Raw genomic sequence first — 25,576 nt, forward strand, 5'->3', positions numbered from 1 at the left:
CTATTGTTTGTTTTAATAATGCAGCATTAGTAACTTCCATCCTAGCCAGCAGGCAATCTGCCTCCACTTTATCCCATTGCTGGTGATAGAAAGATAAGTAGCAACTCACTGGCATTCTTTGACTTTCAGTCAACTGTGGGACTGAAGTCCTTGAGGCATGACACCACCGGCACAGCAGGAGGAGGTGTGACTTGTGATGTCTTTTTGTTTTGACAGCTAAGTACCAGTCCTCCATAGTTTAGAACCCTAATTTATGATGGGTGAATGTATTCCACCTTTATTGTGCTTTTTTTGCTGTTTGTAAAAGGGCTGCAGCAGAGCCTTGATGAACCATCTTTTGTGCAGTTGTGTGTTCAGATATAAATTCTGCTAATCTGCTTAAAATAACAAGGATTAATTACCAGACAAGGACAGGATACACTGCTTGGGCAGCTCAAAATTTAGGTATGTGTAAATCTTGGTGCTCATTTAGGTTTTTCTTTCTGTCTTTGCATCTCATCCCGACAGGTGTGTGCCCAATCATTGTGAACACGGTGGCAAATGTACGCAGACGTGGGACAGCTTCAAGTGCACTTGTGATGGAACCGGATACAGCGGTGCCACTTGTCATAACTGTAAGCCATCCCGCCGTTTTGAAATTGCAGTGGAGTAGGGAAGACGCTGGTGTCTTTTGGTTGAGACAAAAAGTTAAAGTCTTCCTCTCGGGTTGTTAAAGGTCCTAAAACCTTTTCTGAAAGGAGGTATTGGCTTAATCACATCCACCTTATGTACATAGGGATGTATTTACATAGCGCTGTGCTGCACCATGCACGGGACCAAAGCAATACAGCTGTCTTAGCTGGGTGTACTGAGCAAACATGTTCTCAGCAGTTGCACACTAGAGTTCCAAATGGACACAGTGAATCTGCCCTAAGCCGTTGGGAAGAGCTGCTGACCGCTGCTAGAGAGATGCTGGTTCAGGTTGCTAATCCCGAAGCACGTTTATATACTGATTATTGGCCATTCTAAAATCAAATTATTTACTCTGTTATTTTGAGTTTCTCAGATAAGAATATTTCCTATGAGCTCCACATGCCCTACACTATTAAAGCATGGAAGGAAGAAAGAAAGGTGCAGTTGTTCTTCCTATAGGTTCTGAACAATGTATGCTGAGTCAGCATCTTATGTCTTCTGTTCCTTCTGTTGTACGCTAAAAATGGGATTTTCATCTGCAAAGTGTGTTCTAAAATATCTAGAAGATGCAGAAAACATATCCAGTCCTTACTCTTCTCCCTTTTTTCTTTAGCAAACAACCTCTTAATATTGAGAAGAGAGTAAAAATGCTTCTGAATAGGTCAAAAGTTAAATTTGAAGCCAGTATTTATAGAGTTTAAAATTTATATTACTTTACTATTTACCTTAACTACAGCTGTGTAAAATTTTATGAAGATAATTGCAGAATTCTTTCATTTTTAGCCAAAAAAAACCACCCCAAATCAATGAGAAAATTTTGACAATCCACAGTTTTCTGGATTTCAACAAAAACCTATTCTATTTTTAAACATTGTATTAATGTAAAAGGGAATGTATTTCATAATAATAACTATTAATACATGTATAAGTATTGAATGGCAAACTTCTCCATGGTCTGGCTACTGAACTGGTAAAACTGAAAGAGTTAAATGGCAAATGAATGCTTACTAAAGGAAGATACTTAAAGTACCAATGCTTGGAGGAGAAGTTTCACGGGCAGCCCTTTCTCCGCCAAGAGTAAATGTGCATAGCAATGGCATGGCTGCATGAAATCTTGGGAAAGAAAACACGGAATTTACAGTGATGCAGTATTTTGGTGAAAAAAAAAAGAAAAAAAAAATCACATATTTTTCTGAAAGTATAATATTTTTAGAGCTTTGGCTGATCTATTACAGCCACATGGAAAATATGATTCCTATGCATGTGATAGGCTGTTAAGATGTTTAACTGCAGAAATGCAGGGATGGAAGCTCAGTTAAGTAAGTATATTTTATCTAGAGAGCCTCTGAAGATAACTATAATCTATTAGAGGAAACTATATCATGTCAGATCCAACAGCCTGCCAGAGGTGAGACCGCTGCAGCTGCATTGCCCCAGGTCTAACCAGTAGCAAGACTGTAAATGCATTCCCAGTAGGGATGTGCCCACAGAGCAGAGCCCATACACATAGAGACGTGGCTGACCGTACTGATCATAGGGCACGCACGTGAACGCAGCACCAACGGCCTCATCCTGCTCACCTCTCTGAGTGAGCAGGGTGCATGTCCACTAGCAAGAACAGTGAACATCCATATCCACACATGTTGGATCCCTCCAGTGGCTCAGCTCAGGCACTCAAGTCATCCCAGTGACTGGCCCTGGATCCCAGACTCTGCAGTTGCTGCTGCCTGGACACTGGATGGCCCAGCAGGGTATTATTTGGGCTCCCCCTCCTGCCGTTGTCTGTCTGTGCTCTTTGTGGTTGAGCAGATGAGCTTTTAATCATAACCTAACATAGTTCAGCTTTCTTCTTGAGTCCCAAAGAGAAGTAGCAAGGACAAACGGATGGCATCGCTTCTCTGAAATCACATTTATTACAAAGGAAAGAAATAATAATCCAAGGAGCCATGAACATCTCTCTTAATAGGATTTTCACCTGCCTTTTATGGATAAAACAGTGCAATAAGGCAAGTAAAAGGCACTGCTGGACTGCAGTATCAAAGGGGGGATTTGGAGTATATTGTCCCATCTTTAGCTATGGACTGGATAAAGTGTATGGGATTACAGCTGTCCAGGTCATTTGGAGACACACTGTTCAAGAACCTTTACTTTTTTAAAATCATGCAAAGTTTCTAACTTAGATGGCTAAGCTTTTGTTTTGGTTTGTGTTTAAAGAACATAATTTTAGTTTTTGCCATGTGTGTTGCTGTACTTTCAGAAGTCTTCTTTCTAACAAAATGATGGTGACCAGAAAGTTATTTAATGGATAGACATCCTGTCAGAATATGTGAAGTCTTATGCCTTTCTGGAGTATAGAATTTAATGGCACAAAAATGAGTGAAAACCAAAAATGACAGCATCAAGCTATAGACTGAGACAACCTTAACTCTGCCTTTATTCAGCAGGCAATAGCTATCAGTATTTACAAGAGCATGTTCCAGTATTAGGTACAGCTGCAAATGAGGGGATTTGTTGAAGCTTGCCAAAAGTTGTAGTTATACTGTCCTGAGGTCTGAGGCCTCAGCTCTGCTATGATGATACTTTCCCTATCTGTCCTTTCCTACTTTTGCAGTGTGTGTGTATACTCAGACATATTGGTGTGCTGCCTTTTGCTTTTGAGTTCTGATGTTTGTGGCAATAGTAGTACAGAAGAGATGCTGGGGGAGGAGGGAAGTTGGAATGCTAACTGGTGTGTGGTATAAAAATAGCTGAAAGCAATTTTAAACAGCATTGCAGGTTGTATGAAAGGCTGTAAAATTAAGCAGATGTCATGATTCTATGGAGCAGAGAAATGTTTAAGTGCAGATAGCACTTGTTCAGTACTGTTTTACTTGAATAGAAGGCTATTTTACAAAACAAATGTTATTACACTCTACAGTAAAATATGTATTTCTTTTCTCAATGTATGTTTGTGTGGTGGGTATAAGAGCATTTCTCAAAGAGGTTGGAGTCAAGACTACATTAGTGGATATTATAATTCCATAGCTGATGATTTTAATGAGTTTGATTTTTGCTGAAGTTATAGGAACAAGATAATTCCATTACTGAAGGGGTTTTTTCAGTGAATTGATTTTGCTTTGGTCAGGGAACTCAACACTTTCCTGAGCTTTTGGCCCGAAACAAGGCCAGGCTTTGCAGCCTTGACTGAATTTCGGATCACGGTTTTAAGTTCCTTTGAAGTTGAAATTCAAAGACAAACTCAAGGGATAAGCTCCTTGAAGTGAAACAGAGAAAAAAGTTTGCATGACATTCTTGAGAAACAAAATGGCTTTGTTTCAAACAGCTCTGGTCATAATATATTTATAGTATGATAGTGAAAACAACAGTTAAGTGTAGAGAGATGGAGAAATATGTGTCCTGGAGCTTAGACATAGTAGAAACTATTAACCAAAAATAAAGTTACAGAAGGAAATTTTTCAAATAAATAAATCTGAAATAACAACTTTAATTCTTACTATCTCTCATTGTGTAAATCAATTACACACATTTGCCATTTTAAGATCATGAAATGATTTGCTTTTCAGAATAGGACATGGTTCCGGGAAGACTCTTCATCTTTCAAAGACACACCAAACTCTCCAAGCTCTGTGTCCACTATCTTGTTATTTGTCAGAGGCTTAAGCTGCCATTCACAGAAAAAGATGTCTCTACTCCACAATAATTTGTTTCATCCAGCTACAGCTCGGTCCCTGGACCTCAATGGTGAATTAACCAGAAATACTGGAAAGTTGTATACTGGAAAGTATGCGTGGTAAATATCTGCCAGATTCCTTTTGGCAAACAGATACTCCGTGCCCAAGGGAATGCTGTGGCCTGGCAAATATCAGACTAGAGCATCAATTTCATCATTAGACAAGACTAGAAGCTAAATGAATGTATTTACTTAAAAATAATTATTCACAGTGATGAAACAGTTACAAAATTAATTTAAAATTAATTATTAGGGTTATAATTAACAGTAAGTATCATCCTTACTAGCTTTATTGTACCAGCTATATTTTAATCCCCAACTAATTAACCTTTACAGCCTACCAAAGGCTGACCTGCCTATCGTTCTTAGAGCAATATCTTTCCAGTCTATTGGTAAATGGTTCCTGGAGCCTTTGAGAACAGGGGTTCATTTTCCTTATTACTTCTCATCTCCATCATGATCTTCAGGTAACACTGCTCTGCTGCACTTTGTGTGAGTTATACATCTAGTTTTAGGCTCGAATGTGCTTCCTGGTGTTTACAGCTTCTTTAAAACAGAGTGGTATAAATTTACAAATTGTGTAGCAGCATAAATAATGATCATTGAAGCTCTTTGTCTCAGATTTTTAATATATAGCTGAATGCATGCTTTCTCTAGAATCTGTATGTAAGGGAAACACAGTAAAGGACTTGGCGAGTTTGCCATGACTATGATGTATCTACCTACCATCTCCTGCAAAGATTTTGTTAGATTTAGCAAAAAGCCAGGAGAAACTATTTTGGGCATATTTGCCTTCTCCTTATGATTTCCAGTAGCAAAAAAGTCCCAATTTGCACTTCAAAAATTATTCTTAATTATATCAATTTTTACTCACATGAGAGACAAGTTCTATTCTTCATTTACATTCACCTTCAAACAAACACTGTCCTTACTTTTACAGGTGTACAGCCCCTATTCCTTCAAGAATAGCGGACAGGAAAGGTTTTGCTTATGAATCTTCAGTTATTCCATAGAAGGGACTAACATCCAGCTCACCCTCTGTTGCCTGTTAGATCTGTAAAAGCAGTAGGAGAAATAAAAACTTACATACTCTTGTCACTAAAAGAGGCATTAATTGCATCAGAGTATACAGAGAATAAAACTCTGTTGAGAAAGAACATACACAATTTTTACATTTTAGGATTGGCAATGTGCTGTAAGTTTTTTCAAAATAAGTATTTGAAACAATATAGTGATTCTTAGTTTCCATATAATGGACCTTGACCTCTGAATTCTCTGGCTTTATCTCCTCATAGCTTGTTGTGAATAAATGTTACCTTTTATTTTGGAACGTGATTCAAAGTTAATGAAGAATAAAGCACTAATCTTGTCTTGAAATGATATATACATTAAGTGTATCTGGAAGTCTAATGGGCATTGATATTTTTTTCCAGGAATATTGACCTTCTCCCCAAAATGAAATACTGTTTTAATAATGAGTTTAATAGTATCTAGAAACACACTTTGAATAAGAAACATTTGTTACACACATTGTAGAAGCCTTGATAATTTGGATTCCTGATTATTGCCAAAATCAGTAATCAGAAACCCAAATTTAATCTGCATAGGCTGTGATCTTCAGCAAGACCACTGTCTATTAGTTTGTAATAACTGATTTTCCAATATTTCCATAAATGAGGAAACACCTGAAACACTGGACTTTTGTCCTGGTTTCAGCTGGGATAGAGTTAATTGTCTTCCTAGTAGCTGGTACAGTGCTATGTTTTGAGTTCAGTATGAGAAGAATGTTGATAACACACTGATGTTTTCAGTTGTTGCTCAGTAGTGTTTAGACTAAAGTCAAGGATTTTTCAGCTTCTCATCCCCAGCCAGCGAGAAAGCTGGAGGGGCACAAGAAGATGGCACAGGACACAGCCAGGGCACCTGACCCAAACTGGCCAACAGAGTATTCCATACCATGGGACGTTCCTGTATAGGAACTGGGAAGTGGGAGTGGGGAATCGCTGCTAGGGGACTGGCTGGGTGTCAATTGGTGGGTGGTGAGCAATTGCACTGTACATCATTTATACCTTCCAATCCTTTCATTATTACTGTTGTCATTTTATTAGTGTTATCATTATCATTATTAGTTTCTTCTGTTCTACTAAACCATTCTTATCTCAACCCACAAGTTTTACTTCTTCTCCCGATTTTCTTCCCCATCCCACTGGGTTGGGGAGGAGTGAGTGAGCAGCTGCATGGTGCTTAGTTGCTGGCTGAGGCTAAACCACGACAGCTTTCTACATTTAGGGTCTAGATAGGAAAGGGTTGCATGGCAGTAATGTTTTCCTGTCAGCAATTTGGGAAATAGTTCCATAGCAAGAAAGCAAATACGTAATTTGGCAAAAATATGCTCTGAACTTTACTTTAGGAAAAAAAAGAAAAGAAACTGTACAGATATATAGTCATCCCAAACAAGTAAAATATGGTTTTCCACTTCATTGGAGACTGGGGGAGTTTTGAGATCAACACAGTTATTCTTTGTGATCTCAAACAGATTTGTTAGAAAAGGCAAAGAAAGGCCTTGCAGTTTCACAAGCATATTAATGCATTATTTGATCAGGAAAAAGAGTTATCTTAACAGGTCATGGACTACGTGTATGGAAGCTTTTTCCTTTCTTACAGTTTAATAGAGGGAAGGGGAAAATGTGAGTAAAGAATAGAAAAACACTTTTACAAAAAAGGTGTTTGCTCTGATTAAAAATAAGCAATGTTGCAGGCTATCTTACTTGTTGAACCTAATCTGAGTGAAATAAGCTAGACTGTCCACTAAGAGTAAGGTTGTTTAGGTTCTCATCAATCAAGTCATATAACTATGGACACATAAATGAACTAATTATTCTCAAGAGAAGGTACAGGCAGCCAGAGTGCCTCCAGGCAGCAGCAGAATAGTCGTCTTCACTAGGTAATCTGAATATGGAGAGTCATTACTGACAAAACACAGGAAAAACCCCTCTAAAGATTCTAACCTGATGATGAAAGTAGTGTATATCAAACTGGGTGCTATTGAAAGGCATTTAAAGGATAATGCAACCATCAGGCACAGTCAACATAGGTTCACAAAGGGAAAGTCCTGTCTAACTAATTTAATATCCTACAATAAGGTCACCCACGTAGCAGGCAAAGGGAAGGCAGTGGATGTAGTTTTTCTGGACATTACTAAGGCTTTTGATACTGTTCCTTACAGCATCCTTCTGGACAAGTTGTCCAACTGTGACATGAGCAGGTAGATGGTGCGCTGAGAGAAGAACTGGCTCAGCAAGAGTCAGCAGTGTGTGCCCTGGCAGCCAAGAGGGCAAACAGCATCCTGGGGTGCATCAAACACACCAGAACCAGCCGGTCAAAAGGGGTGATTATCCTGCTGTATTTAGCATTGGTGCGGCCTCACCCTGTGTATTGTGTGCAGCTCTGGGCCCCACCATTTGAAAGAGATGTTAAGGTACTTGAATGCATCCAGAAGAGAGCAGTAAAGCTGGTGAAGGGGCTGGAAGGCATGTCCTCTGAGGAGTGGTTGAGGACTCGGGGTTTGTCTAGTTTGGAGAGGAGGAGGCTCACTGCTCTCTACAGCTTAGTGAGGAGGGGATGTGGAGAGGGAGGTGCTGATCTATTCTCCCTGGTGCCCATGCCAGGTCGTGTAGGAATGGCTCAAAGCTGCATCCGTCAGAGGAGGTTTGGACTTGACATGAGGAAACATTTCTTTACCTAGAGGGTGGTCAAACCCTGGAACAGGCTTCCTGGAGAAGTGGTTGATGCCCCATGACTGTCAGTGTTTAAAAGGCATTTGGACAACACCCTTAATGCCATGCTTTAACTTTTGGTCAGCCCTGAAGTGGTCAGGAAGTTGGACTAGACGATCGTAGTAAGTCACTTTCAGCCAAACTGTTCTATTCTACTCTACTCTACTCCCTGCATTCATGAGGAGTCGAGTAACGAGACCATTATTCGCCTGGAATGCCACGAGTTTTTCAGCTCCAAAAACACTTTCAAGGGTACAAATCAGAAAAGTTACAAGTGGAAAGATGATTTGATTTTATTTTATGTTATTTTTCTGAGTCAGTTTCAGAGCTGATTCTCAGAAGCGTTAACAAAATGCACACATGTAGCCAAAAGCAGGCTGATGCATTCCTCAGTTTAGCTTGAAAAAAATCCTTTGCAGTCTGGCAAAGGACAGCCACAGAGCCACAGAAAGTAGCAGCAGGAATACAGGCCAAGCAGTCCCTGATTCCTGAACTCAAGAGTGAGAACTTGAAGAATGAGCATCAGTACTGACCACACACAAAAGAAGAAGAGATGTGTTGGTACCTTGGGGTATTTTCCAAACTATGACACGCTGATGAAAAGCATAATTTTTGCCTTCCAAAACTTGCCCCGCCGCTGTGCTTCTTGGCCAGCAATGCATGAAAAGCACTTTTGTGCCTGCCCTGTGCTTGTATTGCATGCAGGAACAGCTGGAAAGTGGCAGCTCCTGATGGGGCAGCAAGCTTGGAGCGCTTCCAAGCACAGGCTGGTTTGCACAAGCAAGAACCCCTGGTGAAATGGAGCCAAGGGAAGAGCAGAGCTTGCTGCTGCTAAAAAATTGCAAGAGGCAAGAGAGCCCAAGAGAGCCAGGGCTTGAGTGGTGCCTTGGATGTGCAAGAGGAGCAGGCAAGGACCTACCGAAAGGGCCCAGAGGACCCCTGACAAGGGGCTGTGCTTAGTGCTACAGAGGACAAGAAGCAACCCCCGGGAGCATCCCTTGGAGCCTGTCCTGGTAGCCAGAAGTCTTCCTCCCCACAGATGTGGGGAATGAGGGCCACCTTCATGGAGCATGAGCAGCGGGCACCTAGCCACAATGGCCCAAAGCAGCCCTGGCAAGGGGCTGTGCTCAGTGCTGCAGAGGAAGGCAAAAAAACCCTGGGGACACTTGCTAGCCGACCGTGGGGGAAAAAAAGCCTTCCTCCCCCCAGCTGCAGGGCACGAGAGGCTATCTTCATGGTGCACGAACAGCTGTCTTCATGATGCATGAGCAGCAGGCAGTAGCCTAGCTAAAACAGACCGGAGGAGCCCTGACAAGTGGTCATGCTCAATGCTGCAGAGGAAGGCAAAAAAAACCCAGGGACCTGGGCCAATCTGCCCCGGGGGAAAATTCCTTCCTGACCCCAGCGCTGGCGATCAGCTATTCCCTGAGCACGTGAGCAAGACCCGCCTCCTCATCCTACAGGCTGCTCACGCCTCCCAGGAGATGTCCAAGCCCTATTCTCCGTCAACCTGGAGCTATCTCAGGGGCTTATGAGAGTGGCCAAATGCCCCCAGCCTGATCAACCTTGGGGGCAAGAATCCTTCCTGTGCCTTTGGGCCACCTGTGGGTGCTCCAAAGCACTGGGACCCCTGGCAACATCTCTGCATTGGATTTCTTATGGCTGCTGCCCCTGGCTCCACAGGTGATGAGGACAGTGAGCTCCACAGTGCTCCTCAAGAAGGCATTCCCTTGGTCTGGCCATGGCTATCCAGCTGAAAAGGATTTCCATCTTTCAGATGAGCTTTGAAGGTAGCCCTGCTGGAAACTGGCCTTGCAGCAGAGAACCTCCAGCAGCTTTGTCCGATGTCCGGTCTTCCTCCCTTAGTCCCCTCCAAGTAATTCCACCGGCTCCTCAAGGACGTCCTCTCGCATGTCTTCGGTCGGTCCCCGGGCCATCTCTGGCAGCGGGGCGCGGGAGGCTGCCCCTTTTATACTGCCCCGGGGCATTGTGACTGCTGCACTGCCGGCTGCTGGCACTGTGACACCGGGGTGACGGCCCCCCCCCCGCGCAGCCCCTCTGCCCAGCATCCTTTGGAGGAAGGCCTTTGGGGTGCTGGCCCCGGGGGCTGTCCCTGTGCCCAGGAGGTCCAGGGCTCTCTCCCTGCCCTTGGTGGCCATGCACTGGGCCAGCTGCTGGGTGTCCCTGTAAATCCATCTGGACTTCCAGACTATGTAAAGAAGGGCTTTTATACCATATACATTCCTTTGGATGTGGGGATGCCAGAGGTGAAAGAAAGGCTTTTGGTTCCCTCTGCATGAACTTTGCAGAGGTGTAGAGAACATGCAGGATTTCCTCACCATTCCTTATGAATGCACCAAGTGACATTTGCTACTACCCTGCTTATGGTGAGGTCTTCTTCTTGGAAAGAAGTCCCAAGTTCTTTTGTGTTCTTGACCATCTTTTTCCTTGTACTTCAGTACCTCTTTTCCTCCTTTGGCCTTCACCCTTGATATCTTTCGAGGGGTGGCAGCCCTCTCAGCCTTTCTCTTGCTGCTTCTAGTCAACTCCTTCTGTAGGCCCTCCATGCCCCTAATCAACTGCTTGATTTGCCTTCATCCCAGACAGAATGTATCCTTCTTGAACCTGAGGAATGAGAAATTTCCTTAGTGGTGCACGTGAGTTCTCACCAGGACTTTGCCTTTCCTATGGAAATATCTTGCCTGACACACAAGAATGCATTTGCTTATATCTCTTTCATGGCTCACAGTCATGCCTCCAGGAATGCTTGCTTACTCCAATGTTTCCAAACTGGAGCGGAAACTCATGGTGCTCCACCTAAGGTTGTGTTACCTGCAGTTCTTCACACGTATGGCTTATGGATGGAGGGGCTCTCTCTTCTGTCAGAGCTCCAGCTGGTATGGAGTATGGGAGCCATAGAAACATACCATGAGATACAGCTTTTCCTGGTTTGTGGATGCCATGAAATCCAGAATATGATGTGGACTATGAATGTATCTTTTAGCGAAGGCAGGAAGCCTGCGTGTCTTGAACGATGGTTCACTGCAATCTAAATTCAAAAGACCTGAGCTTGAGTTTCATTGTTTCAGACATTTGATGGCATCAAAGCATGAAGGGTGGAGCCTGAGAGATGCATTAATGAGGCTTTCACACATCAGTAGCCTGCTGGAGTCCAGCTCCACGCAGTCACGACCCCGCAGATCCAGCCCTCCACTGGCCAGCTGAGCAACGGACGGGCTGGCTGGGTGAGCTCTGAACATGAAGCTGGAGGTCTCTGCCTAGTCACTTTCAGAATGGATGTCTGCCTCCTAGGAAAGAAAATAACCACAGCTGGCATTAACTGAGCTTCCATTTTGGACCTTTAATTTGAGAAAGTGCCAAATCAGCCCAGGCGCTGAAAAAGTGACAAGAGACAAAACGCTGGTGGGTCAGTGCAATGTGGTTTGTAGCACTGCTGTCTGTGGGGATATGCTTTACTCTCCCGGAGCGTGATTAAAGGTTACTGAGTTTTTAAATGAATCCTGCAGGCCTTTAGTGAAGAGGAAGGTTGTTACTGGTAATGCTGATACGGGTAAGGAGTTGGCTGGCCAGGTGTCCATCTGACACTAAAAGGCAACTGCCTGTCTTTAAGAGTCCCTACGTGCCTGGAAGATAGCTGCAAAGAAGGACTGAAGATTTTAATTTTTATATTCCCACCTAAGAATGTCAGTGTGATGAAATTACTGAAGATGTCGTCAGATACAAAGGAATTTTTTCCTTAATTTATAATAGAAACTATGAAAACCAGTTAAAACCTAAATTTTGAGTTACACTTGAAAACAAACTTGTAGTCCGTGCATTTTAAGACCATGCTTTGCTCTTCGCAAAGGACCCCACAAGGCAAATGCATGTGGAAATAGCACATCCTGAAATAATTAGCCATGGCTATACTAATTCCATTCCTGTAATGTGGGGGAACACAGTACAGGAATGCAATTCCATGAATTGGGCCCCGCCATTTATAAAGGATGTTATAGTACTTGAATGTATACAAAGGAGGGCACCAAAACTGGGAAGGGGCTGCAAGGCATGTCCTCTGAGGAGTGGCTGAGGACATGGGGTTTGTCTAGTTTGGAGAGAAGGAGGCTGAGGGGCGACCTCACTGCTCTCGACAGCTTCCTGAGGAGGGGACGTGGAGAGGGAGGTGCTGATCTCTTCTCCCTGGTACCCTGAATACCTATTCTATTCTATTCTATTTGAAAAATAAGGTAGCAAACAGCAAATATTTCCCCACCCCGCCAACTTTCAGGGCAGCAGAATTGACCTTGCTATACCTAGCAAGACATCTGTTTAAGGGAACTGTAACATATTGAAGTATTTTCCCGCAGTATATCACAACCTGTGATTATTAACTCTCAGGTCAATATGGAGAAGGTGTAATAATTTGATGGTCGATACTACCAGCTGTACACTAGAGTTGTCTCATCTGTGCTGAGAAAGAGACTTGGATTTATGTCATTAAGGATTTGATGTTGATAGAAACTGGTTTTATGTTTCAAGTGCAATATGCAACCTTCAACATCAAAACCAGAATAGAGTTTCTAGGACCTGTAAGTAAAACCTAACTCTATGTTGACATAGCTCTCTGTCTTGAGAAAGAAGAATCAAACAAAAATGTATCCAAGAGGATAAAATTGGAGAGAACTATTTTTCTCTAGTACATTTTTAAGGTATTGTTCCCATCCTGTTCCTTAATACTCTCCTTAAAATTGGAAGAATAAATATAAAAAAAAAAAAAAAAAAAAAAAAAAAGGAAAAAATGAAAAGGAAAAAAACCCAAATGTGCAACTTCCTAATGAAAGGTACTGAAGTGAAATTTGAACAGTCTTTGAGGAAGAGCTGAAGTTTCTCAGGAAAAGTGGGAAGGACATCCTAGCCTGCTGGGTAATAAAACACTGAATGTTTGCTAGCTTGCTGAAGAAGGAGTGAGTAAAAGAGAGGTGTTTATGCCAGTTGGGCTTTCCTCATATTAGTTTTTATTCTGACTCTCAAAGGATCCTCCAGTGATTAGTTTTCTTTCACATCCTCTGCTCCCAAGGATGTGGAACCTACTAAAGGAACCTACTAAAGTTTGGGTGCATATTACCATACATGTCTTCTTTATAAGCCCTATTTAGTCTTCTCCTGTGAGATGAAGGAACTAAACAGTTTATAAATTTTTTTCAGATACAATTATGACAAAAATCATAGTGTGCCATTTGATGTTTTGGCCCTCGCTTTACATATATAATTCCCAGTAGCGAAGATTATATGTTATGTCAAGTGCAAATATTTCTAAGATGTATATAAGCTTACACAGAATGTCCTTCCAAATGGTATTATAAATAACTTCTAAGTTAGGTTTTGACAAATCCCCCACATAAGAATTTCTCCCCATAAACGGTAACACAAAAAAAAAAAAATCATAGCCAAGTCTCTGTCACATGTCTAACAAGACATCCAAATTCTTCTTGTTCCATTTAAAATTACTCTGTGCATCAGCTGAACTGCTGAGTTAGTCTTGGATTTGGCTGTTTCCTCAGAATATCTCCTACCAGTCACTTTCAATTTGGATTTTTAATAAATCTGTAGGTCAGTCACTGGTAAATGTCTACTCTTACGTCTGGGATTTAAAGAAGTACTGCTTGAAGGCTTGACTAGATGGGTCAGGCAGATGATAATTTTTTGCACAGCAGAGGCTGAGGACCCTGAGAGCACTTAATTGCCCAATAGCACAACTAGGTCCACTCCCCACCCATCTGCCCATGCGTTTGGAGGGCTCATTGCAGCTGGAACTGGGGCATGCTGTCCTGCCCTCAGCGCTCCTGTCTCCTGCTATCCTGGCTGAGCTTCCCAAATGGTGCCTGCACCTGGCCTGTTGCCTCACTGTCCTGATTTCAGCTGGGATAGAGTTAACTGTCTTCCTAGTAGCTGGTACAGTGCTATGTTTTGAGTTCAGTATGTGAAGAATGTTGATAACACACTTATGTTTTCAGTTGTTGCTAAGTAGTGTTTAGACTAAAGTCAAGGATTTTTCAGCTTCTCATGCCCAGCCAACGAGAAAGCTGGAGGGGCACAAGAAGTTGGCACAGGACACAGCCAGGGCACCTGACCCAAACTGGCCAACGGTGTATTCCATATCATGGGACGTCCCATCTAGTTTAGGAATGGGGAAGTGGGGGCAGGGAATCGCCGCTTGGGGTCTGGCAGGGTGTCGGTCGGCGGGTGGTGAAAAATTGCCCTGCGCATCATTTGTACATTCCAATCCTTTTATTACTACTGTTGTCATTTTATTAGTGTTATCATTATCATTATTAGTTTCTGCTTTTCTGTTATATTAAACTGTTCTTATCTCAACCCACAAGTTTTACTTCTTTTTCCCGATTTTCTCTCCCATCCCACTGGATGGGGGGAGTGAGTGAGCGGCTGCATGGTGCTTAGTTGCTGGCTGGGGTTAAACCACAACACTCACTTTGCCTGATGGTCTGCTGGGCTGTCAACCCTGCCCTGACCCAGCCTGGGGACAGCAGGATGATGGGATGGCACCCTGTCAGTGAGGGCACAGCCTGTGCAGGGGTCGTCTGCAGCTCCTGACTCATCCCCCTTGCAGAACAGCTCCTGCTGCTTCCTAAAAAGACAATACCTGTAGAAATGTCCAATGAGTTGTCTCTTCTTTCTTTCTTTCTTTCTTTCTTTCTTTCTTTCTTTCTTTCTTTTTCATTCTTTCTTTCTTTCTTTTTTGTATACTTTTAACTTAACATTCTGCTTAGATTCCAGAGAAGTGGAGGGAGCAATGTATTGCAGATAACACTTAAAAATGCATAGAGATGCTAGCTTTAAAACATTGCTTCCTCTGCGCAGAGTTTTCTTGAATGCTGCAGTGAGTTATGCTGTGCCAGGCAAGTATTATGCTCTTAGAAGGTTTTGAAGATCAAATGATATTACTCTCACTATTGGCCCAGGACGTACCCACACTGGGTTTGTGTGCACATCTACACTGCTTGCCACTTCTAATGCTTAATATGAAACAAACATTGTCCTGGGATTCTCCTGCTACTTGCTCATTTCCTTTGCAGGAAACACACTTCACTCTTAAGCATATCTCATCCTTGGATCTCCTGTGTGCACAACTTTCTCAGAGCAAATTAGATCTGTTGGGCTAGCTACTATATGAGACCACAGAGTGGATCTCTGGGTGTCACCACCCAGGCTGGACAGACCAGGGAGTCATGTTGAGTTTGAAATTCCCTCAGGCTAAATTAAGGTGAAACAACACCAAATGATCAGTTAAACATTTTATTCATGGCAGAAGCAAACTGAACTTGGGAGGCATAACAGTAGGTGGTGGGGTTTCTCACAACAGGAATTGTCATGAAACTACCTCAGTGAACCGTGTAACCTGTGGTAACAACATACATCAATTCAGGGAAAAAGGAGAGCCCTCCTGTTGAGTCACGAGGTTCAGAGTGGACCCCCTTGCTTTCTAGACTCCTTCTCAGAGAGGGGCCTAGCAGCAGCTGGATCCACTCCTAGCCCCAGACTTGGTCAGCAGTTTTGTGTCTAAATTGATGAGGTGTAGGGATTATGGAAAAGGAGAGAGAAAGCGAGACAGAGAGAGGAAGAGGAAATGAAAAGAGAAAGATTTCACCAGTCCTGGGTCCAGCGTTGGTCCAGTCAGTCTAAAGGTCCAGTTCCAGTGGGTGTGAGCGTGTGGAGCTTCAATTCGTGCCCTTTTATCATCTTCTTGCCCCTCCTTTGGGCGGGCACTCAAACTCATTAGGCTAATTAGGTGTCATGTATGGTTTGTGCTTTCAGAACCTTCCAGAAATGGGTCAGTGGGCTTAGGGGTCTTTTGGGGACTAATTTCTCCTTCCCTGCAGACATGACCATTGTTTGATCTTTGGCCATGCAGGGTGATCTGCCCTGGTGTATCAGAACAGCAGAACAGAACAGGGAGCTGTGCACCCTTCGCACACCCTCCCTGTCCTGTTGCTGATGTCCTGAGCTGATCGGCTTCTTTTCACCTGTGGTTCCTCGCTATACAGGGTTTGTTGTTATGCAGAGTTCATCATTAGGCAGAACTTGCTCCACCACCGTGTTTGAGACATTACCTCTTTCAGTCTCTTACACCAGGTATGGTCACAGAAGACGAGATCTTGTCACTAGGTCCTAGGAGGATCATATTGCCACTGGCAATGTGAGCAACACCTCAGTTGTGTCTCAGATGAGCCTCCATGCCAGTCCAATTTCTGACTTCACTGCCATTGTCATCTCAGCAGTTTATTTAAAACCAGCAGTGGCCTTTACGTGAGAGTAGGCATGCCTCCCGTTTAGAGTATAGACTGAAACGCCTAGCATGCCTTGCATAGCTCACTAAATAGTCCATGGTAAGGAGTGGTTTTTGTCCTCTACTAGGTGAGACTCTATTTGAGCTAGTAACTTGCGATAAGAAATGAAAGACTTTGCAACCTACCACAAAACCTAGCATTCAGCTCTACTCCCATTATTTGCTGAGAGCTCTCATTAACTCCTGTGGCAGTTTTATTACAGCCAGGCTAATAACATTTAGTCTTGTCAGCACTGAGCCTTGTTATCTTTATAAGGAAAAGCAGATCTTTATTAAAAACACCAATTAAAATCTATTTTGAATCAGTAAATTAAAACCTGTTGCTTCCCTCTTCTTTCTTTAGTCCTCTGTTCTTGTTACTTGGATGTCGGTAGGATAACGAGTGAACCTTATAAATTCGCATTTCATGTGCAAGCTCTGTAGGAAGAAGCCTCTGTTGGAGTGACAGAGGACCACAGATATGATACCTTAGAAAATTCTTTCTGATGAGATACATCTGTGTCTCTGACTTGTGCATCTCTGTTCATAACTGCTATTCTTACTATTGATGGCTTTCAGCCTTTGTATGCTCAAAGAGTTCCTTAGAATGTTTAAAAAATCACTGTGTAAGTTTCTTTTTTCCAGTGAAATGGTATTATGTTTTTAAACAAATTTTTGATATTAAATTCAAGTTTTGATTTCTTGTGCAAAATATGTAGTAAAATATATAGGAAAGATTTATAATTTCTGTCATACCAGGCTATCAGACAGATTATGGGGACTTTCAATGTGATTAAATAATGGTGATGATTTGATATAACTGAAGGGACAAATGCCCAGTATGACAGGGTTATGCACCCAGTACTAATAATGAAAAAGGACACTTTTAGTTGTTTAAATTTAGTTCTCAATTGTTAAAAGATTGGGGAGGGGGAAGACACAAGATATTAATTTTTTCAAATAGGTAATAAATTCACTATACTTAGAACTTTGATAATTTAAGCTAAGTTGATGGGCACATCATATCTAAGTGGATTTAGTACTGTGTTCCCAGCCTATTCAACCCTTAAGTCCAAAACAACTTCTTTTTTTAGCATTTAAATATTGCATTATCCTTGTGTGCGTGAGGGTTTACCAAATCCTTTTTACATAATCTTTCTGAGTTTAAGCATATAAGCATATGTCTTACATGATTTTCTCCATTGTGAAGATACGGAAGAACCATAAATACTTTTGTGCTCAGAAACTGTATTATGTAAGACATTCTTATGAAAGAATATTGTGTTCAAAAGACTAGAAGACCACTGCTTTTTAATACACTTCAAGTGGAAGATACAGCCTAGTCAGAAATGTCCTGTATTTTGAGAAGGCTTGGCACAAAACCGTCTCCCTTTCAGTTGTCCTGTGGGGATTTGTGTGCAAGGCTGTGACAAACTATCACCTTGACATTTCTGAATGTTTGCCAGTGAAATGTGATGTTTCAGTCAGCAGCATCTTGCATGAACAAATCTTGGATTCCAGAATTGGGCGTTCTGCAGAAAGCAGCATTGTGATAATTGCCGCAGAAAGGGGCCTGTGCACATGCAAGAATCTGATTTTAGTGAGATTGGGTAGAGGTTCAGCAGCCTGTATGACTGCTGAATGATTTACACAAGACTGCCAGATCTTGCACTGAATTCCCAGTAACCGATTGAGAATTTCCGTAAGTAAACTGGGCAACATATGAACACACTGGCCTGAGTCTCTGTAGTGGAAAGCTGACATTTTAAGGCATGCAGGGGGGCTTTGCAATGCCCATTAGCCTTGTTCATGGAAAACAGATTGTTTTAATTATATGAATGAAGGAATGAGAAATAACACTGGAAGCCCAAGCTGCTGAGTTTTGAAAACATGAAAGAGGAGCTTTCAGTAGGACAAAGTTTGAGTTGCTCCCATCCCCCCCATCCTCATGTGTTTGAGGTGATTTGTCTCATTTGGGCTGATGGAGGACAGCTGCTGTGGGATGCACTAATGAGGATGAGGAGCTCTGTAGGGATGTGAATTGTGAAGTTAATCTGAGGAAAGTAAGTTTGGAGGAATAGCAAGAGTGGTTTTGACAGAGCTGCTGGGACTGAGGAGGCTGGAGCGGGGAAAAATACTTATGAACCTAACACTGGGGACATGGGGGAGTGATGAGAAAAAGGTGATCGGCTCTTTTTAGCACTGTTATTACAGAGTAAGTTTTGTACTAGATACTGTAAGAAAAGGGAGTACAGTTCCTCACCCTTCCACCTCACCCTCTTGTGAGCTGATGTTTGGGTGTCCCTGATGAAGGCTGTGGGTTTTTTAATTGCTCCTAGAGGATCTCTGCTTTAAGACTCTGTATTTGTGACCTGAGGTAAGTAAAGGAGAATCCAGGACATGAATAATACTGCATTCAGACTCAGCAGCATGAATGTGTGTCTGAGCATTGCTGACTTGGAATAATGGGAAAAAAGTGAGCTAGAATTTCTGAAATCTCTAGAAAAAGGCTTTTGTCTTTTATGCTCTTAGCATCCTCTGGGAAAGCACTATCAACAACTGATTCTTCTCAGGCAGCAATGTCGGTATCAATTTATTCTTCTCCTCCTTTCCCACACTCTGTATCTGAACTAATCAAATGTTCAAATTTTGCTCTGTAAAATCTTATTTCTGGGATGTTTCTCTCTTTGCTGTTGAGAATAGAGATTCTCAAAGCCTGTTTATACAGAAACTACTTTTGTTTACAGAAGTTTAATAAAAGGATCATATAATCAATGTGCTATCTTTCTAAAGAGGCTAATCTCTTTTCCATTAATGCTTTTCAAAGGAAATGTCATCATAATTTATAATAGTCTTTGTGGTTTCATCTTCTATTATTTATTACATGTTTTCAAAGGATTTAACATAATGCATTTCTTTTCTAAGGTTGCAGACTATTATTAAATTACCTCTTTTTTATTAAAATGTAATTTTAAAATGAGGGTGAAGTTGTTTGGTTTAGTCTGAGATCTTCATGTAATTCTTCATGTGAAACATATAAGCCCCAAACTGCTGTATTTTTGAGCTGTTCCTGCAAAACTGGGAAAAGAAAAGCTTTGTACTCTGTTAATATTTTTTTGAGTTTGGGGATGTTGCAGATTTTTGGGTTTGTGTTCTGATATGTTTTTTTTTTTTAAAAAAATAATCAGCTTGTTCTTAGTCTCAGTGCCATAAGCTATAGTTACTTCTGTTGCTACTAATTTATTATCTGCTGAGCTGAGAACTGCTTTGCAGCAGGTGTTTATGAAGTGCAGAATGTGTAATAAATTGGAAGCAACTTGCATTTTTATTGTAAGTAAATGGATGGAGTTTGTGTTCAGGACAGAAAGGGCTGCAGTTCCAAAATGAGCAATAGCATCAGTACTACTGGTGAAGGTTAAGTGGAGAAAATGAGCATTAGGATGCAAAGCAGAATATGAATAGTCAACCAGTAGTAATTATGTTGAAATTAAAAAATCAGCTGGAAATTACTCTTATCAGATGAGATGTGCAAGAGAGAGTGTAAGGGCTGAAATTGGGCTTCAGGTTTTAGCTGTTTGTACAGTTGGGCTGTTTATATGTAGCTCTAAATTAGAATCAAGTGTCATGAGTTTTTAAGCTAAATTTTTATTAGGTGGAGGAGAATATATTTGGAGTCCAGTGCAATAACAGTATGAAGTCAGGGTCTAAGCATTTTCAGTCCCTTAATTTAATGACTTAGTTAACATGTTTAAAACTAACCAAGCAACATGCCTGAATTGCAGCCTGCATTTGAGAAAGCTTAGGTATTAGATAAGTTAAGCTTTTTGCAGGCAGCTGTAACCTGTGCTCTATTGTTATTCCAAATGCACAACCAAATATTGTTTCCAGGGGACAGTTAAAAGAGAACATGTAATTAAGAGTAGATAACTTTAAAACAACTCATGTATGCTGTAAAATCAAAGTCAGAATTAATCATAGCCTGAAAAGGACTCTGCATGTAAAGACTTCAAAATAAATTAGCTTTTTCTTAAACTTTTCCATTAAGGCAATCTAGCATATTGCTTACTCACTGCTAAAACACTTTAATTGCAAAAAAGCATTAAGGTGCTGATATTAAAATCCCATTGACAGCCATTAGAAATTAAAAAACACATTTTGAAGTCACTGTAATTCTGGCTTTCTCAAACATGTGAGAGAATGAAGTTAGTGCAAAGATCAACTGTAAAGTTGCATGGTAGTCAAAGTAATGAGAACTTCTTCAGGTATACATGCAGATGCTTTTATCTGTCCACATGTAATTTTTTTAAAGATTTTTTTTTTTTAAATCCAAAATAGGGGAACATTTTAATTATGCTTGCCATTACAAGGGCAGTATGTACTAATGGATAACCAGACAACTAGAGTTTGTGGCGTTCCTATGTACATTACCTAGTGTAGAAAGATATAATAAATTCTACATTTGTAACAAAGTTTCCCATATGTGGAAGGCAGTATGATCAATCTTGTAAGACTGTGGACTGAGAATTAGCATACCTAGATTCAGTCCTTTTTGTTAATATTTCCCAGTGATGTAATTTTGGGGCAGGTTATTTCTCTTTCTCACTCGTGTGGGTTTTTCTTGGGTTAGTTTGATTTTTTTTTTTTTTCCCTCATTTGTACAATGGGAATAATGATGCTTTTTGTAAGTGCTTTGAGACTTATGAAAAACATTACAAGCAGAAGAGCTATTTGAAAAAGTGAGAAGCAAGCTTGTAAAAAAAAAAAAAGAAAAAAAACCCTCTTCATTCCAAAAGTTTAATGAAAACAGTTGATCAGTGTAAAATTAGACCCTCATTTATCATCTACCACAGTGGAAATGTGCTAAGTGTTGGTGAGCTAATGTTTTAATTCAAAAACTTAGTTTGAAGAAGCAAATTGTTCAAGAAAATTATGAAACTGTTCCTTGGGTTTGTTGCGTTAAAGGGTAAAGGAATTTGGCAGACAATAAACCCCCTTACATTGCAGCTTATCCTCAGATGTCAGAGGGGCTGGAGGTGGCTAGGTTTAGTTTCTGAGTAATGTCCAATTCAGCGCTATAAGTCTGGTTGCATAACTGTCATGATGACGGATGTACTTATAGCACACTGCACTCTCAGCTTAGCTGCGTTCAACGCACGAGAATTACCAGACTTAGGGAGTTTGGTTGTGTGAACAAACTATCATGACTAGATTAATGAGCAGCGCAGTTTATTAAAGAAACAGTACAGGTTCTTTTGGATTGCTGGTGATAAATACACTGTCTGCAAAGCACATGCAAATGTTGAAGGCAGCGTGCAAAATCAAAAAAAGAAAGCGACTCTATAGAGAGAGATTTCTAAGTTTCCTGGGGAAGCACTCGGTACAGCCAAGTGTTTGAATCTCATCCAATAGGCGTCCCTTTGGGGGGGAAGAGAGGCTTAGCCTATCGACTGATCCCAGAAGTTAGCAATGTCCTCCCAACTTGTCTATGATGGTATCTTCCCTAACAGTCTTCCTCTTTTGGGGTCTTTTTATACTATTTTTTCTTTTTACATGGAGCTTGAGTGACTCTAGACATACATACCTCTACTTTGGTATAAAGTTTTCTCGCTTTGCTTTTAAAGTATATACTAGAAAAAATTCAGAGTGCATGCTCCTTGGGGGAGTGATTGCACCTTGGAGGTAAGTAGCTTTTGGGATGGAGGTGTGGTTTAGTATTATAATGATATTATAATGAGTAAAGTTCACCCAAAGGACAAGATGTTACATGTCAGTTCCCCAGAACTGGACAAGTATGATATAAATCAAAAGTAGGGCATTAGGTTGACAGAATCCCCATTATTTTACCTCCTTGCATCAGTGAATTCAATGCAGGGACCAACTGTTCTTGTTTCTATCGTCCCAGTTCTCTATCCCTGCAATCACAGACCTGGCTGTGGTGTCTCCACTCTGCTCCACCCTCCATGTTGCTTTTCAGAGTTAGCACACCAAGTTCCCCTGGTGTTGCCAACATCTAAAATTTGCAGGTTATGTTGCTTAGGGAACTACCACAGAACCGGTTCTTTACATGTCCACTGTATTCCACCCTAGAGGTTTACCTTCCCTTAAGGTGGGGGGGGTGGTGGTGGTGTCATATCGATAAGTCACCTCCAGTAATCATTCCACAGGTTTCCTGTAACCCCACTATCTTTCCTGGAAAGGAGGATTATCTTTCAAAAACTGCTAACCACCTCCAGTTACCGCCTCATAATAGTGTTGGGTTTTGTGATCTCATTGTATGAATGTGTAAGATACTCATACTGCAAGTAGAAGTACAATGGGGAAAAGCAGACTCCCAAAGACCTTTGTGCTTCTCCCTGTGCCTATGACTGGAGAAGAGGGTCATAATAAGGACTTTGCCTACCCCAGATAATCTGCTGGAGAAAGCAGAGACTTTGCAATCAACAATGTGTCATATTCCAGGTATAAGACTGGTGGCCACTTACCCCAAAGTGTCTGAGAATTGAATTTCCAAGCTTGCTTTAGCAGAAGCCACTCATCTTTTCTGGAATGTAGCCTTGAAAATTCAAAATGATGCAGAACAATTCAGACAATTCTGAAGTGGAGGAGAAGCAGTGGAGCCTCCCTTCTGCACTGGGCTGCTTGGGGCAGAACCCTGCTGAGTCTTCTTAAGCAGGCTTCCCTTGCAAGGTACCATTACTTCATTAGAGCTGACCCTCTCAGGTAGCTTAGTCATTTTTGCGCAGGGGCAGAAGTGTGGTGGTTTGGGGCATGTGCTTCCATTTCGTGCCTGAAAGCAATGGAAGAGCCTATTGCTTTGTACTACCACTGCTGATGACATTAAAAGCCGATCATCTCTCAGGCCCGGCTGGCAACTCTGAAAGGGTGTAATAGTATTCTTTTGTCACAACCTGAAGCCATGGGAGGTGTTGCACTTGTGGAAGAAAATGGAGAACAAGAATAAGGAAAACCAAAATACGAAAATTCATGCAAAGGGTAATAAAACACGGCAGTTCCATTTCTTACTGCTTTGTTTGCTCTATAACAGTGTTTCATGTGGTTCAAGTGGGATAGATATGCATTTTTGATTAAGTGGAATGAAACCCTGAGATACTTGTCGTGCTTTGCATGCTATAATTTGCCTTAATAATTAGTATGACAACGCTTATCTTTACAGCAGTAGGTGTATGGCTTCACTAGTAAATGAGCGTAGAGAATAATTATTGCCAGTCCTCTTATGACACTTCTCTGTGGACAGTATATATTCCAGATGGTATTTTTTTGATACGGCTTTGCTCTTGTTTATGGATACTACCCTCCTCAAACATCATTATGTTCATTTTTCCAGTATACTCATACTTGTTGACAGTGGAACTTTTTGGGAGCTCTACGTGCCTGCCTTAAGAATCAATTGTCCACATTTACCCTTTTCATTCAGGGGCAAGAGCTGTGATGGTTTTTCTGTAGTTTTAGTATGTTGGTTTTTTGAGTTTTACTCTTCTTCTCAATATGCTGTAATTTAAATGGGAGACAAAGCAGGGCAAGTTGTAGGACCAAAATCCATTAGCAGAAGTAGGTGTTTTGTATCAGTCATACTTCATAACTGTTCCTTTAAAATTTCACCTTAGGTTAATAGTTATCTTGGCTAGACAAGTCTTTTAGCAAAAGTAATGACAGGTTACTGGAACTCCTTAAATATTTTACTGAGGCCTGAGGAATCCTCTAGGTATGTTTACTTTTAGCTAACTTTACAAAAACATGGAATTTCATAAATGTGGTTTGCGCTGATATTGGTAGAAGTGCTTAAATGTGTTGATGTAGTTTGTAGTTCTTCATTTTCTCAGTAGAAGTCTCAGCTGTACTACTTACATGTACTTGGGTCCCTCTCTAGGCTTATGTAGATGGCCCTCTGATGGGCTGATGGCTCCTGTAATGGACCTGGGAGCAGCCTGGCAGGATATTATTTGGGCTTCTCCCCTGCCATTGCAACTCTGAGCTCCTCTGTGGGTGTGCAGATGGGCTTTTTTCACAGAACCTGACACTTCCCCATATTGTCATCCCCTCAGTAAATAGTCTAAATGACTACTCTACAGTGCTGCTATTGAAACAGATACCAATGAAAGAGAGTGCATGCCAACCAGGGCAACCTCCAAGGTACCCATCTTACATGTTACTAATTTCACAGCTCATCCATTTTGTGAAAAAGACATGAAAACGACTTACAGTAAGTTGCCAGGACACAGTCATTCCCAATTGAATGTATTGGAGAGAAGAAATGAAAAAAGGGATATGGAGCAGATGTTTCTGCTGATATTTTTATGGCAGTTTAAAAAGTTGAATTCTGTTGGCATTGCAAGTTGCTTAGTGGTTAATGGAAATGACAAAAGTGATGCATTGGTTCTAAATTGGTGTCATGTTGATAGAGGACATTTTGATTGAGATAATGTAAATGCTGGTATAAGCATTTGGTTTTGTAGTGTTTTAGTTCTTTTCTGTTGGTGGAAATAGGTGCTCAGCTCCTCTGGAAAACCCACTGTTTGGTTAGGTGTCTGTGTGTATAGCAGTTCTTTTGTAGGTAAGCTACCGTTTGTTGGTGTGGTTTGTGGGTTTTTTCAAACATAAGCTTTTAATGTAAGGTTTTAAGAAATTGTATTTTATTTTAGCAGTATTTTTTTTAATACCTTGAGCAAAGTTTTACTCAAGTAAAACTTGTATTAAGTACAGCCAAGCAAGGTACCATATTTTCCTTCACAGGATTGCTCGTTATGATAGGTTCAGATACAAAAATATTTGGGGATCTGGGGTGGGGAGGAGGGGGGAAAGGGGCAGGAAATGGTGACAATTACAACTGTTGAGGCCTGTAGACATAAAACTTAATTACAGTCCTATAAATGAGGATAAGAGTAATGCGTTTTGGAATTAGTAGTATTAATGAAGAAACAAAAACTGACACTATAATCTCTTTTACAGCTGCATAATGAGAGTATCTCTTTGTGCAGCTGAGCATTATTTAACATTGATGAGGAAGTTCAGGCCTTAAGACAGATCAAATGCTGT

At 41.2% G+C, this 25,576-nt stretch overlaps 1 protein-coding gene across 4 annotated transcripts in view; it reads left to right on the forward strand.

Moving 5' to 3' along the window:
* CNTNAP2 (contactin associated protein 2) overlaps positions 1-25,576 on the forward strand; it is a 1,223,788-nt gene that overhangs the window by 805,220 nt on the left and 392,992 nt on the right. For all 4 annotated transcript variants that reach the window (XM_049816392.1, XM_049816394.1, XM_049816395.1 and 1 more), the window contains exon 11: positions 508-614. In XM_049816392.1, coding sequence (XP_049672349.1) covers positions 508-614 — 107 coding nt within the window. The remainder of the gene's footprint in view (positions 1-507; positions 615-25,576) is intronic.

This window comes from Accipiter gentilis, chromosome 14, assembly GCF_929443795.1.
Source record: "Accipiter gentilis chromosome 14, bAccGen1.1, whole genome shotgun sequence".
Classification (NCBI taxonomy): domain Eukaryota; kingdom Metazoa; phylum Chordata; class Aves; order Accipitriformes; family Accipitridae; genus Astur; species Astur gentilis.